General features: G+C 41.5%; 1 protein-coding gene across 2 annotated transcripts in view; it reads left to right on the top strand.

Moving 5' to 3' along the window:
• The window catches only part of ARHGAP35 (Rho GTPase activating protein 35), a 111,521-nt gene that overhangs the window by 31,024 nt on the left and 66,555 nt on the right, over nt 1-13,942 (top strand). Inside the window, exons 1-2 of one of the 2 annotated variants that reach the window (XM_043501611.1) lie at nt 4,606-4,674; nt 5,104-9,007. In XM_043501611.1, the coding sequence (XP_043357546.1) occupies nt 5,309-9,007 (3,699 nt within the window). In that variant the 5' untranslated portion in view covers nt 4,606-4,674; nt 5,104-5,308. Of the gene's footprint in view, nt 1-4,605; nt 4,675-5,103; nt 9,008-13,942 lie in introns of those variants that run through there. The other variant, XM_043501612.1, reaches the window with a different exon arrangement.

Below are 13,942 nucleotides of genomic sequence, written 5' to 3'. Positions count from 1 at the left end.
AAATAATTTCTGAAATTGATCCTCACATACAGTTCTGAAACTTAGTTGTGTTGCTGACATTCTTTTGTGGGGTGGTAAGGAAGCGGACTTCTCTGCAGGCCTATAAGAGGATACCACAATGATATTTGTGGGGGAGGGTGGTCAGTGAGGGGGTGCTGCATAGCATGTGTGGCTTGTAGGTTGCATGCATGCCCTTTGCCTAAGAATAGCCCGTCTGTTGCGTGAGATTAAGCATTTCAAATCCAGATGGTTAAAAGCTTAAATCAGTCTTTCCTAAGATACAAATGACCCATTTCAGAGACTTTCTACACTTGGGCCACTGTGGTGCAGTGAGAAAATTTACAATTCTGTGAGGAAATCCTTCCACACTGATGTACCTACAATATGTTCAGCATCAGTGTAATGGCATCCTTTAGTGCCATACTCAAGGGTCATTTGGAGTTTCCTTTATAAACTCTGATTTCCTACAGCATGTAATTATGCACATTACAGCTGTCATACAAATTGTCATTCCTTATTCAAAAAACACCCCTTAAATTGGGTTAATTTGTGATCAGTTTTTAAAAGAACTGTTAGTGAGGATATTTTATATTAGTTTTGTATAACTACACTATCCCATATAACTTCATTTAGGATGTAGGAATACAGAATCCAGTCCTACTATAAAAGTGTGGGAGCATCACTTCAGCATTCAGTTTGAAGTAACTCTCAAGATTGACAAGTACCTTGTCCTTTCAAAAAGCTTGAAATGTGCCTATATCAAAACTTGGGTCCAGGAAACTGATGGAATGCCTTTCTACTAAGAGTCTTATGAAATAAAATGAATATAAAGAAAAGTTCTAGGTGCAGGCTAGTAAAATTAATTGTCCAGCAACTCAGGACAAACAGATGATCCTATCTTGACATGTGTAATGTAGTTACTTGTTGTTTACCTGCACTTACAATGTTGGGTGTGTTTACTGACTGACGCATCTGATTTGGGGCTGTTATTGAGAACAAAGGCCCTACAATGTAGTTGTTCTTGTAAATTTTCCTGTTCAGTATAATTTGTCTGTCTGACCTGTCTCTTTGCTAAATTTTTCCTCTGGCTTAGCCCCACATACACTTTGAGATGAGCACGCACAAAACATTATATGTTTCTCCAATCAATGTAACCAGGATTTTAAAGATCATATCCTCAGTTCCCAGGAGGGAGCGACATATGATGTAACCATTTAAAAAAGTTACCCTTTTTGGATACCAAATGCCTGTATAATATAAAAATTCAAATTTGGACAATAATGTATAGTTTCAGATGAAGGTTTTTCAAAAGTGACTTGTGACTTTGAGTGCCTCAGTTTTTGAGTGCCCAACTTGATGCTCTAAAAGGACCTGATTTTTCAGATGGTGGATACTCAGCACTCTGAAAATCAGGTCCTATAAGAGATGCTTGAAATCAGTGGTCACTCTTGAAAATCTTAGCCCAGTATATTATTGTTTGACCTAATTTATACCAAAAGTTGTAGAGAAAATGCAATGTTTCAGAGTAGCAGCCGTGTTAGTCTGTATCCGCAAAAAGAAAAGGAGGACTTGGGGCACCTTAGAGACTAACAAATGTATTTGAGCATAAGCTTTCGTGAGCTACAGCTCACTTCATCAGATGCATGCAATGTGATTGTTAATGGTGTTGGACAAACTTTTGTAGCATTCCTTGTCAATCCAATACCTGTGCAAATCACTCAGGATGTTTCCTAGATTTTAGCAGTAACTTAAACATTTCATATTTTGTAAAGTTAGGACATCTGGGGAGAAACAGGGAAACCACTGAGATGCCCACATAAAGACTTAAACTTACTGGAAGCATTCTGTTCACAGACAAATTTGCTTGCTTATTCTGTATTTTCTAGATTTCCCTTCTCTCTTGAACCCGGGGCCTGTGCTAAACATGAAGTTGCACAGTTTATCTAAAAGTGTGTTTTTAAACTGATTTAGTTACCCTGTGTGGATCTCTTATGTTGATCTTCCTTGCATTGGTGAATTCGTAGGTGCAAGCCAAAGCAGTTTTAAACAGAATATGGGTTAAAAACACACCTTAAGGTAAACTGGCATAACTTGGGATCTTTGTTAGGTAGCTGACTGAGCCAGATTTGTTCCCTACCTGAAGTTGACATTTTCAGAGACATTAATTGGTGGAAATGTCAGAAGATTGACAAGGATTGGGAAATAAGCAAGTGTAGCAGATAAGCTCCTAGAGAGCCTCTTTACATCTACATATTCTCATTAATAGATGAGAGGATTTCCCCCTTTCCCCTGAAAATAACATTCAAGCAAAATTTTTCTGAACCAGTAATATGCTGAGCTTTCCAGGAGGTATCAGATCTTTAAATTTAATGTTAAGAGTAGCGGTTCAAAATAATAATAAAAAATTTGGACGGAACAGCAGCTCAGCAGAATAGTTTACATCATACAATATCCCCATTGTGCCCTTTCACCTATGGAATCTCATCTTTAAGAGTGAAGTATGGTACCTACAAATATAGAGATCTTCATCCCTCAGCCATGTCCGGTCTTTGAGCAGCTAAAGATACTAAGGAGAAAATCTCCAGATTTGGACTCTAAGGATCCTGTCATCACTCCTGGTACCTGACTACCACGGCGTATGTTCATTGCTTTTAAATAATACAGCCTAGTGACTCACCTAATTTTAATCACCTTTTAAAGAAGTTGAATGTGCTTAAGATCAAGTGTCAAGATTGCCTTCTCAAACTCAGATGTACAATACTATTTTCAGATTTACAGCAGCCTTTGTCTATTGTGTAATTCAGTCCAACTGAAGAACTTGCAAAACTGTATTATCCAGACATCAAAGCAAGGAAAATATTTTATACAAGCTGCATATTCGAAGTTCACACTGCTTGTCAACTGACACAGGGTTACTATGAAGACCAACAGTGTTACCAGTATACCAGTTATTTTTTCTGTCTCGTTTTAAAAAGCTTAACACATCAATATCATTCTGAGGCAGAATCTGGAGCAGGCAGTTAAGCTGGCTCTCCATCCGCTTTGAGTTGGGGCCAAAGTGTGCATGTGCCAGAATGGTTCTGTCAAATGCAGCTACTTGTAAGTATGGGTCAGACAACCAAACATGTCACACGGTCAGAGTCCCTGCGATGGTTCGCTTGCTGTAGATATACCCTCGGTTGTCATGTTCACTGCCTTGGAGATTAGCACTGAGCATGCCATGAAGCGAGTACAGGGCTAGGATAGGAACCTTTTTTTTAATCTTTCCAGCCTAATACAGTAGCAGTAATGGCCTCGGCTTGTAGAGGATGGCACAGGGCTCTTCTAATAACTCAGGAAAGTTACCCAGGAAAGAATTTTCTGTAGTATCTGGCTGGTAAATCTTGCCCATATGCTCAGGGTTTAGCTGATCGCCATATCTGGGGACGGGAAGGAATTTTCCTCCAGGGCAGATTGGAAGAGGCCCTGGAGGTTTTTCGCCTTCCTCTGTAGCATGGGGCACGGGTCACTTGAGGGAGGATTCTCTGCTCCTTGAAGTCTTTAAACCACGATTTGAGGATTTCAATAGCTCAGACATAGGTGAGGTTTTTCGTAGGAGTGGGTGGGTGAGATTCTGTGGCCTGCGTTGTGCAGGAGGTCGGACTAGATGATCAGAATGGTCCCTTCTGACCTTAGTATCTATGAATCTAAAGAGGTGTTTTTTTTTTTAAACAACTCTCTCTCACTTCTGCTATTTAAACATATCACCAGTCTGAAAAATAGTGTAATTGGAACCGTTCCTTCATTAGGCATTAGGTTAAGAGGACTTCCTTGTTTTAGTATATAAATCTTGATTAAGTATATGGAAATTATATTCCTTTTTATGGGGTTTACTTAGAACTTTTCATTCTCTAAACTACTATGATCCTATTAGATTGAGTCTGTTCCCCTGCAGGTGCAGGAGATAATCCTCCTGATAGAGGACACATCAGATATTAAACTAGTACCATATTTGATCTTAGCTGGAAGGCAAACAGAAGACTTTACATTCTGCTGCTCTAGGAATTATTTTCAATATGTTGAACAGGAATACATACTCAGTGTTTCGTCTCCTTTCCTCTCCTCTCCTTCCCTCCCCCCTTCCTTTGGGGGTGGTTGGGCTTTTTCCTGTCTCCAGAATTGACTCTTATTTCTACCCTTCAAGTCTCTGTGTCAGGCTGACTCATTTTTCCTGCGGAGTACTTGCTCCCAGGCTTTCTAGGGTGGATTACTCCCTTCTATAGCCCTCGCCTTAAGGCCTGGTGAAACTACAACTTTTAGCTGAGTTTGTAACCTTTAGTGACATGGTTTGTGCCCACACACCACAAGATATGGCAGTTATAATGATGGCTGGGTAACTAGTGTCCATTGTGGCTAGGCTAGTGCGTGGTTAGTAACCATGAAAGTTAAGTGTTTTGTCCTTGCCAGAGGCCTAGGCTGGCACATGTCATCCTGAAATCAGTCTGTCGCAGCTTTTTGAACTGGGAGCAGGACCCTCACCTGTTTCTGTGTAACTGGTTTGGGTGGTCTTCCCTCCTTCCAGTTGGTGTGGTTGCCTCTTATGCTTATCTTTGTGCATGTTCTCCAGGCACTCAAACCCCTGCTGAGTCAAGAAGAACTGTCAAGTGCACTGTTACAAACTGGATTAGGCACATGGTAGGTGCAGATACACGAACATAGAAGTGATGAAAGAAAAATTGCTGCCTGGAGTGGATGCAAACTGAACTGTAACTTGCAAGTGGCTGAGGTGACCTCCTTCTAACTGATTACAAACTCACGGCTGAGGTGGTAGCTTGGACAGAGTACCTCTCCTAGCCTAGTATTCCCATTTGTTTGGGTGACCAAACATATCGAGCTAAGCAGTGGGACTTCTGGGAGATGGCAAATGAATGTGAAAGTCACAATGCTAAGATTGAGACGCTGCATTGGTAAAATATTTTAAGGAACAGTTTACAACTAGTTGCCGTTTGTGTTTGTGATTAAATGCAATGTATTAAACTGTACTGACAGTCTTTCTTGAGTTCATTTCTATTCGTACGATAATTTCAGAGCTGTAATACTGATTATTCTTTTTCTTTTTCCTAGGGGGAAATGCAGGCTATCCAATTATGAGAATCAGTGAGAACTGAACTGCTGCTGGTGCATACGGTATGGGAACAGCAAACTTCATTGCCCTGGCAGTCCGCGTGGATTGATGATTGTCACCCCTCCTCCAGCAAGCTTTGAAATTGCACGGGGTACTGGAAACACTAATCCTCTTGGAAGCAGTTGACTGTTGCAGGATGTGTGGATGATGATGATGGCAAGAAAGCAAGATGTTCGCATTCCCACCTACAACATTAATGTGGTGGGATTGTCCGGGACAGAGAAAGAGAAGGGGCAGTGTGGCATTGGGAAGTCTTGCCTCTGCAATCGGTTTGTGCGTCCTAGTGCAGATGACTTTCATTTGGACCACACTTCCGTTCTCAGCACCAGTGACTTTGGAGGAAGGGTTGTCAATAATGATCACTTTCTTTACTGGGGGGAAGTTGTGCGTTCCCTGGAGGATTGCGTGGAATGTAAAATGCATATTGTGGAACAGACTGAATTTATTGATGACCAGACTTTTCAGCCACATCGTAGCACGGCCCTGCAGCCCTATATCAAAAGGGCTGCTGCAACCAAACTTGCATCAGCTGAAAAGCTCATGTACTTTTGCACTGATCAGCTAGGGCTGGAACAGGACTTTGAACAAAAACAAATGCCAGATGGAAAGCTACTGATTGATGGCTTTCTTCTCTGCATCGATGTTAGTAGAGGTATGAACAGGAACTTTGATGATCAACTTAAGTTTATTTCAAATCTTTACAATCAACTAGCAAAAACAAAAAAGCCCATTGTGGTGGTCCTGACGAAGTGTGATGAAGGAGTGGAGCGGTACATTAGAGATGCACATACTTTTGCCTTAAGCAAAAAGAACCTCCAGGTTGTGGAGACATCTGCTAGATCCAATGTGAATGTTGACCTGGCTTTCAGCACTTTAGTGCAGCTAATTGATAAAAGTAGGGGGAAGACTAAAATTATCCCCTACTTTGAAGCTTTGAAACAGCAGAGCCAACAGATAGCGGCTTCAAAAGATAAATATGAATGGCTGGTTAGCCGCATTGTCAAAAACCACAATGAAACATGGTCGAATGTCAGCCGAAAGATGCAGTCCTCTTCAGAATATCAGGACTACGTATATTTGGAAGGAACACAGAAAGCCAAGAAGCTGTTTCTACAACATGTCTATCGCCTCAAGCAGGAGCATATAGAGCGCAGAAGAAAGATGTATCTTGCTGCTCTTCCTCTAGCATTTGATGCTCTTATTCCTAATCTGGATGAAATAGATCACCTAAACTGCATAAAAGTAGAGAAGTTATTGGAGACTAAGCCAGATTTCTTAAAATGGTTTGTTGTTCTTGATGAGACCCCTTGGGATGCTACTAGCCATATAGACAACATGGAAAATGAATGCATTCCTTTTGACCTGATGGAAACTCTGCCTGCAGAACAACTTTATGAAGCTCACTTAGAAAAGCTGAGAAATGAGAGGAAAAGATCAGAAATGAGAAGGGCTTTTAAAGAAAATCTGGAAACTTCCCCTTTCATAACACCTGGGAAACCATGGGAAGAGGCTCGTAGTTTTATTATGAATGAGGAATTTTACATGTGGCTGGAAGAATCTGTCTATATGGATATCTACAGCAAACACCAAAAACAAATTATAGAAAAGGCAAAGGAGGAGTTTCAGGAACTGCTTCTGGAGTATTCAGAATTGTTTTATGAGCTGGAGCTTGATGCTAAACCTAGCAAAGAGAAAATGGGTGTCATTCAAGAGGTTTTAGGAGAAGAGCAAAGATTTAAAGCTTTACAAAAGCTGCAAGCTGAGCGAGACGCCCTTATTTTGAAGCATATTCATTTTGTGTATCACCCAACTAAGGAAACTTGTCCTAGCTGCCCCATTTGTATAGACTCTAAAATTGAGCACATGATCAGTTCCAGGTTTATAAGACCATCTGAGCGCAATCAGAAAAACTTGCTTTCTGATTCCAATATAGATAGGATCAATCTAGTTATTCTTGGCAAAGATGGCCTAGCACGTGAACTGGCAAATGAAATTCGAGCTCTGTGTACAAATGATGACAAGTATGTGATAGATGGTAAAATGTATGAACTTTCCTTGAGACCAATTGAGGGTAATGTCCGACTTCCTGTTAATTCTTTTCAAACACCCACATTTCAGCCACATGGTTGTCTCTGCCTTTATAATTCAAAGGAATCTCTATCTTACGTTGTGGAAAGTATTGAAAAGAGTAGAGAGTCCACCCTTGGCAGAAGGGACAATCACTTGGTTCATCTTCCTCTGACACTAATACTGGTTAACAAGAGAGGGGACACCAGTGGAGAAACACTGCATAGCTTAATACAGCAGGGTCAACAGATTGCCAGTAAACTACAGTGTGTCTTTCTTGATCCTGCTTCTGCTGGCATTGGGTATGGACGTAACATTAATGAAAAGCAAATCAGTCAAGTTTTGAAAGGATTACTGGACTCGAAGCGAAACTTAAATCTTGTAAGTTCTACATCTAGCATAAAAGATTTAGCAGATGTTGACCTTCGAATTGTTATGTGTTTGTTGTGTGGAGATCCTTTTAATGCCGATGACATCCTTCTACCTATCCTTCAGTCCCAAACCTGCAGACCTTCCCAGTGTGGCAGTAGTAACTCAGTACTACTTGAACTACCAATAGGAACACACAAAAGACGGATTGAACTGTCCATTCTTTCATACCATTCCTCATTCAGCATTAGGAAAAGCCGGTTAGTCCATGGGTACATTGTGTTTTTTTCAGCAAAACGTAAGGCGTCCTTGGCTATGTTACGTGCCTTTCTTTGTGAAGTGCAGGATATTATCCCCATTCAAATTGTGGCACTCACAGATGGCTCAATAGATATACTAGACAATGACTTAAGTCGAGAACAGCTGACTGAGGGACAGGAGATTGCCCAAGAAATTGATGGAAAGTTTACGACAATACCCTGTAGCCCACCTCAACACAAACTTGAGGTCTTTCACTCATTTTTTAAAGATGTGGTGGAGAAAAAAAATATTATTGAAGCCACTCATATGTATGATAATGCTGCTGAAGCATGCAGCACGACAGAAGAAGTGTTTAATTCACCTCGGGCTGGCTCACCTCATTGTAATTCAAACCTTCAGGATTCAGAAGAAGACACTGAGCCACCATCTTACAGCCCATTTAGAGAGGACACATCCTTGCCCACTTTGCCCAAAGATCATTCTAAACTTTCCATGGAACTGGAGGAGAATGATAGTCTGTCTGTCTTTTCTGTTATGAGCACTTTTGAAAGCAAGCTGAACAACAAAGTACCTCCTCCAGTGAAACCAAAGCCCCCTGTACACTTTGACATTACAAAGGGGGATCTGTCTTATTTGGAACAAGGGCATAGAGATGGACAGAGGAAGTCTGTGTCATCTAGTAGTTGGCTGCCTACGGACGGTTTTGACCCTTCTGATTATGCAGAACCTATGGATGCTGTGGTCAAACCAAGGAATGAGGAGGAAAATATATATTCTGTGCCTCATGACAGCACCCAAGGCAAAATCATCACCATTCGTAATATTAACAAAACTCAGTCTAATGGCAGTGGTAATGGTTCAGACAGTGAAATGGACACAAGCTCTCTGGAACGTGGTCGAAAGGTTTCTGTTGTTAGTAAACCTGTGTTGTATCGTACAAGATGTGCAAGACTTGGGAGATTTGCCAGTTACAGAACCAGTTTCAGTGTAGGAAGCGATGATGAGTTGGGGCCCATTAGGAAGAAAGAGGAAGACCAGACATCCCAAGGATATAAGGGGGATAATGCTGTTATTCCATATGAAAGTGCAGATGGAGAAGATCCAAGGAGAAGGAACATTTTACGAAGCTTGAGAAGGACAACAAAGGTAAGATGCTAATTTCTGGCTTCAGAGTTTATGGGACTTAAAATGTAACTTGGATTGTAGAAGTCTTTTTCGTCCATGAGAAAAAAGCATACAGTTTCTAAGAACAGAGTAATTGGGGAACTGTTTAGTTAATTGGCATCAACCTCACAGATTGGACAACCCAATTAGTATGAGCATTAAAAACTGGGCTCAGAATGACTCTTTAACAGTCATTTGTATACTTCATATATTTTAAAATTGCCCCTACACATGTTCTTAATTTCTAATTTCTGACTAGTTCTCTGTGCACGGGGAATGAGAGGGGAAGATAGCGGAGAATGGGGAAGGAAGGAAGGAAGATGATAGTAACTAGTTCACCACCAAGGAACATCTCTCTTGTGTAGAGAGATCCTTGTATTTCACCTAAGTAAAAAAAATATTATTCCTAATAAGTGTTGTTCTCTTTAGTCTTAATAAAGTTTCTTGCAGAATACTCTTGGGTTACTTCCTTAGGTTGAATGTTATAATCTAATGTGATTGAAGCAAGAAATCGTTTAACAGTAAGACTGATGTTGTGCCAAAGAAAACCTAAAGCATTTGTTTTACTGTAGCAAAAGTGCTTGTCAAACATGATTGCCATACTTATTCCGTGCAGTTCTTGGGATAAATGTGCCCCCGGTCCCCAAATCTTTGAGAGCAGTGTCACTTGGAACCATTTTTCACCTTAATCCTCCCCCCACATAGCTCATTCTCATGTAGGTTTCTGAGGGTGTAGAACAGAGGTGGGCAAACTACGGCCCGCGGGCCACATCTGGCCCATGGGACCGCCCTGCCCAGCCTTTGAGCTCATGGCTGGGGAGGCTAGCCCCTGGCCCCTCCTCTGCTGTTCTCCTTCCCCTGCAGTCTCACCTTGCCGTGCTGCCAGCACTCTGGCCTGCTGCTCCTTCCGGACAGTGCAGTGGCGTGGCTGGCTCCAGCTGGGAGGCGGGGCTGCGAGCTCCTGCTGCTCTGAGCAGCATGGTAAGGGGGTGCGGAGTCCTGGGGGGCAGTCAGAGGACATGGAGCAGGGGGCGGTTGGATGGGGTGGAGGTTCTGATGGGGCGGGTGGTCTGGGAGCAGGGGTCAGTTGGATAGGCATGGGAGTCCCGGGGGGGCCTGTCAGGGGGTGTGGATAGGGGTCGGGGCAGTCAGGGGACAGGGAGCAATGGGGAGGTTGGATGGGTCGGGTGTTCAGTCAGGGGGTGGGAAGTGGGAGGGGGCAGATGGGGGGCAGGCTGTTTGCGAGGCACAGCCTTCCCTACCCAGCCCTCCATACAGTTTCGCAACCCTGATGTGGCCCTTGGGCCAAAAAGTTTGCCCACCCCTGGTGTAGAAGGGTGAGTGGTCCCAGCTGCCCAGTAGTTAGTTTTGTCCACTGAAAACGGAGCGAGCTCAGAGCATACTGTTTCTTGATGCTTCCCTCACCCTGTGTGAGTGTTTTTTGGGATGTATAATTAATTGACTGGTTTGAAGATTCAGAGCTTGGGTACCAGAGGCCCACTTTTCCCAGGAGTGTGGGGATTGTTGCAGGCACTTCTGTAAAGAGAAGGGATGAACACCTTGTTGTATGTCATGTTGCATGGTGGTCCTTTCCTTTGAACTTACTGTGGGAAATGCCAAAGAGTACAGAATCAGTAATGATGAACGATGTAATCTTTTGCTTGAGTACATCTTCATATATATAGAATAAATGGCAACGATAGATTTTACGGTGCATGAAAAGGAGTCAGGAGGCTTTGGTGACTACATAACAATTGGTGTCAAATTGAGTCCTTAAAAGCACCTTGCTAGCAACTTTTATAGCCTTGTTTTTAACTTAATTTAGTCATACAGGAATAAAAAATTAAATTCTAACCCCCTCCTCTGTCCATTTGTCTCCACCTGAAAGTATCCTTATCCATGCATATAATTCTACAATCATGGGATATTATTACACGAATGCTTTGAGATTATTTTTTTTTACACAATAGTGCTGTTAAACAGTTTTATCAGTATATTTTTTCATTAAAATGGGAACGCTGAGGAGCTTAACATATATAGTAATGAGAAGTTAACATGAAACTACTATACTTTGATACATTGCCAACAATTTTGTGCAAATACATTGGAATTAGTATAGTGTGTCATGGTTAGAACTAGCTGCACCTGTGTCCACCTTCTGTTCTCTTTCATTGAACCCCTTCAGGTGTCGTGTCTCATGCTTTTACTTATCCCAGGGTGGAATTCTGCAATTCTTCTACTCTTAGACTGGGCCCTAGGCTACAGTATCCTGTGTATCCAGAATTCTTACCCAGCAAGTCTGACTGAATTTGGGTAACCTGTGGTTCCTCATTTTAGGAGTCTGAGACCAATGGTATACAATGATCAGACAAGCTTCAGAGAACCAAATAATTGTTTGTTTTAACATTAAGACAAAAAATATTTTAAAATGGTCTGCATCGATGTCTAGTTTAGCTAAATGTATAGCATTCCCAGACAGTAATTTAGGCCTCCTAGCTTCTTCAGACACCCTTAATTGGGTGTCATCTCAGTCTGGTTTCCCTGAACAACTACTTGCCTCCTGAGAGAGAATTCCTTTTTAAACCTGCCAGAGTTCTTTTGACCTCATGTGTTCTCAGGCCTTTTCCTGTCCTGATTATTACTAGTTTTGTAGGTTAGCTGGAGAAGAGGCAAAATCTTCAAAGATAATAGTCCTGGCATTGTTCCTTTACCACCCTCAATTGTTTGCGAAGAGGTGGCTTATCTTCAGCAATTCTTTCCCATCCTGCCTGTTTTTTCAGACAGTCTCCTGTTGCACTAAATCAATACACTCAAACAGAAAACACTTTCATCACCAATAAATTAAGTCATAAATTCTTATGGAGGGCTCTGAATGACTCACAAAGTACACTTAGCTAAAATCAAGAAGGAACCCCTCTATGGCTCAAAAACTGAAACGGGAGAATAAACAAATGCAGAGGGGAAGGTAAGTCTTGAACCCAGAGAGACCCTAGAACTGAGAGTTCTAGATTAGGCAAGTAGATGCTGTAGGAATGGTTCTTCAACATTCCTTTTTTAAAAAATAGTCTAAGGTGCTTTACTTTTCTCTGTTATACTGACAACACTAGGCACAGCCATTGCAATCAGATTTACTCTCTTCTCATTGAGAGACTGAGAGTCACAGTGTTTGCTGCCAAACTCCTTTGGCAGCGAACGTCAATTTTGTTTCCACCAACTGTCATGTTTTTGGCAGTCAAAATTCCTCCCCCATATTTTTATTCATATAGGCAGGGGATGTTGGGAGTATCTAGTAGTGAATGAAGTTATCCATTGCCCCAGGAACGATGTCTTTGATTTTGTTACGCTGTATGTCTCAGGCAAATTAGCAGGAAGTTGAGAGACTGGGAAACTAATACTTCAAAGTTCTTAAATCTACTAACAGAAAATATCACTGAAGCAGCATGGCTGTACACCTATTCAGTTGAATCCAATCTGCAAAATTGCCAAATTCTTTTACTGAATTAGACAATAAACAGGACTTCTGGCTTGCTGGAGCACAGGCTTCTTGTAATGGCCCTATGACAAGTTTTTTAATATGTTGATTTAATATCTACCTTATTCAAAATAACTTAAGGTGGGATTTTCTGAAGTACCATATTTGTCGTAAGGTATTTAATTGTCAGCATTGGAAACTGAAATACTTTATCAATAGAACAGGTAGAACTGAAATAATTGAAGAGTGCCACATAGCCTTGTATGTCCATTTTACCTCAATGCCGGTATGGAGGGGGTTACCTGTGAGGGCATTGGTGGAGTTCAGTCTCTTCTGCACTCTCCTTTTGAGTCTGAAATCATCTCACTTGTGACAGAGGTCTACTCAGATATTGGCTGAGACCCACAAACTCACTTTGGCATATTTTGGAAAGGCATTGTGTACCATGCAAATCAGGATTTCGAGGTGAATGGTGCTGTAACCGATTTTGTAACCTTTTATATGCAATTATAGGGGTTTTTTTTGTTAGAGGTGCTTGTTGCAACTCCATAGGTAAAGCTGAGTTCCAATTTGCACTTAAAGTAGGATTTCAGTTGCTTTGATTTGTAAGTAAAGTGTGTTTTTACTTTCCTGGTTCTTGTCACGCAGACAGCAAGCAGCAAAAGACCAGAAGTCCAAAGTGCAGACAATGCAATGTTTATTGGGGTTAGTTTCTAAGCAAGCATATTCCAAAGCCCTTCACGCCAGTTGGGCTTATCTCTATTATATGCCGATAGTCTGTTTCTCAATGTTCTGCTCCCAGCTCTGACGCTGCAGAGAATTTACCCCGTGTCCCCCTTCCCAGCTCTGATGCCACAGAGCCTTGCCTATGTCCCTATTCCCGTTCCCCGCCACCTTAGCAAGCATGATTCCAATGTCACGATATCTTCCCCAAGTTAGCAGCACTAACTCTGAGTAGACTATGAATTTTCTGAGAATTTAAAAGTAAATTCATTAATTTTGAGCTATAGTTAGAGTCCATTAAGAAATTAACATCTGTAAGTCATCTTTGTTTCAAATGATCTTAACAATGAAATAACACACTTCAAACTTCCCATGTAGTTAAAATTAATTGAAATCATGGACAAAGGCTATATTTGAAGAAATTAAATTGTAATTAAGATAAATTATAACATTTATGATACAGATTACAGACAGGCTCAGGTAACTGTAAATGGGGCCATTGTGATGTTAGATTACTCAACCAGTTGCCACCTTTCCTCCACAGCTGATTTTCATCCAGCATTTCTATTGCATATAATGACTCATTGATTTGAGGCTCCCTGGTCTCTAGTCAAGAATTCTCATCCGTAGATTATGTGGTCCAACCAGCACTGCTCTTCAAAGAGTCCATGGTGGCATACTAGCTTGAGCCATCAGAGTTTGTAAGGTTCCCCATGCATTGC

This window comes from Dermochelys coriacea, chromosome 23 (genome assembly GCF_009764565.3).
Source record: "Dermochelys coriacea isolate rDerCor1 chromosome 23, rDerCor1.pri.v4, whole genome shotgun sequence".
In the NCBI taxonomy this organism is placed as follows: Eukaryota; Metazoa; Chordata; order Testudines; family Dermochelyidae; genus Dermochelys; species Dermochelys coriacea.
Note: the sequence above shows the minus strand (reverse complement) of the source record. Positions and strands in the feature narration are given on the sequence as shown.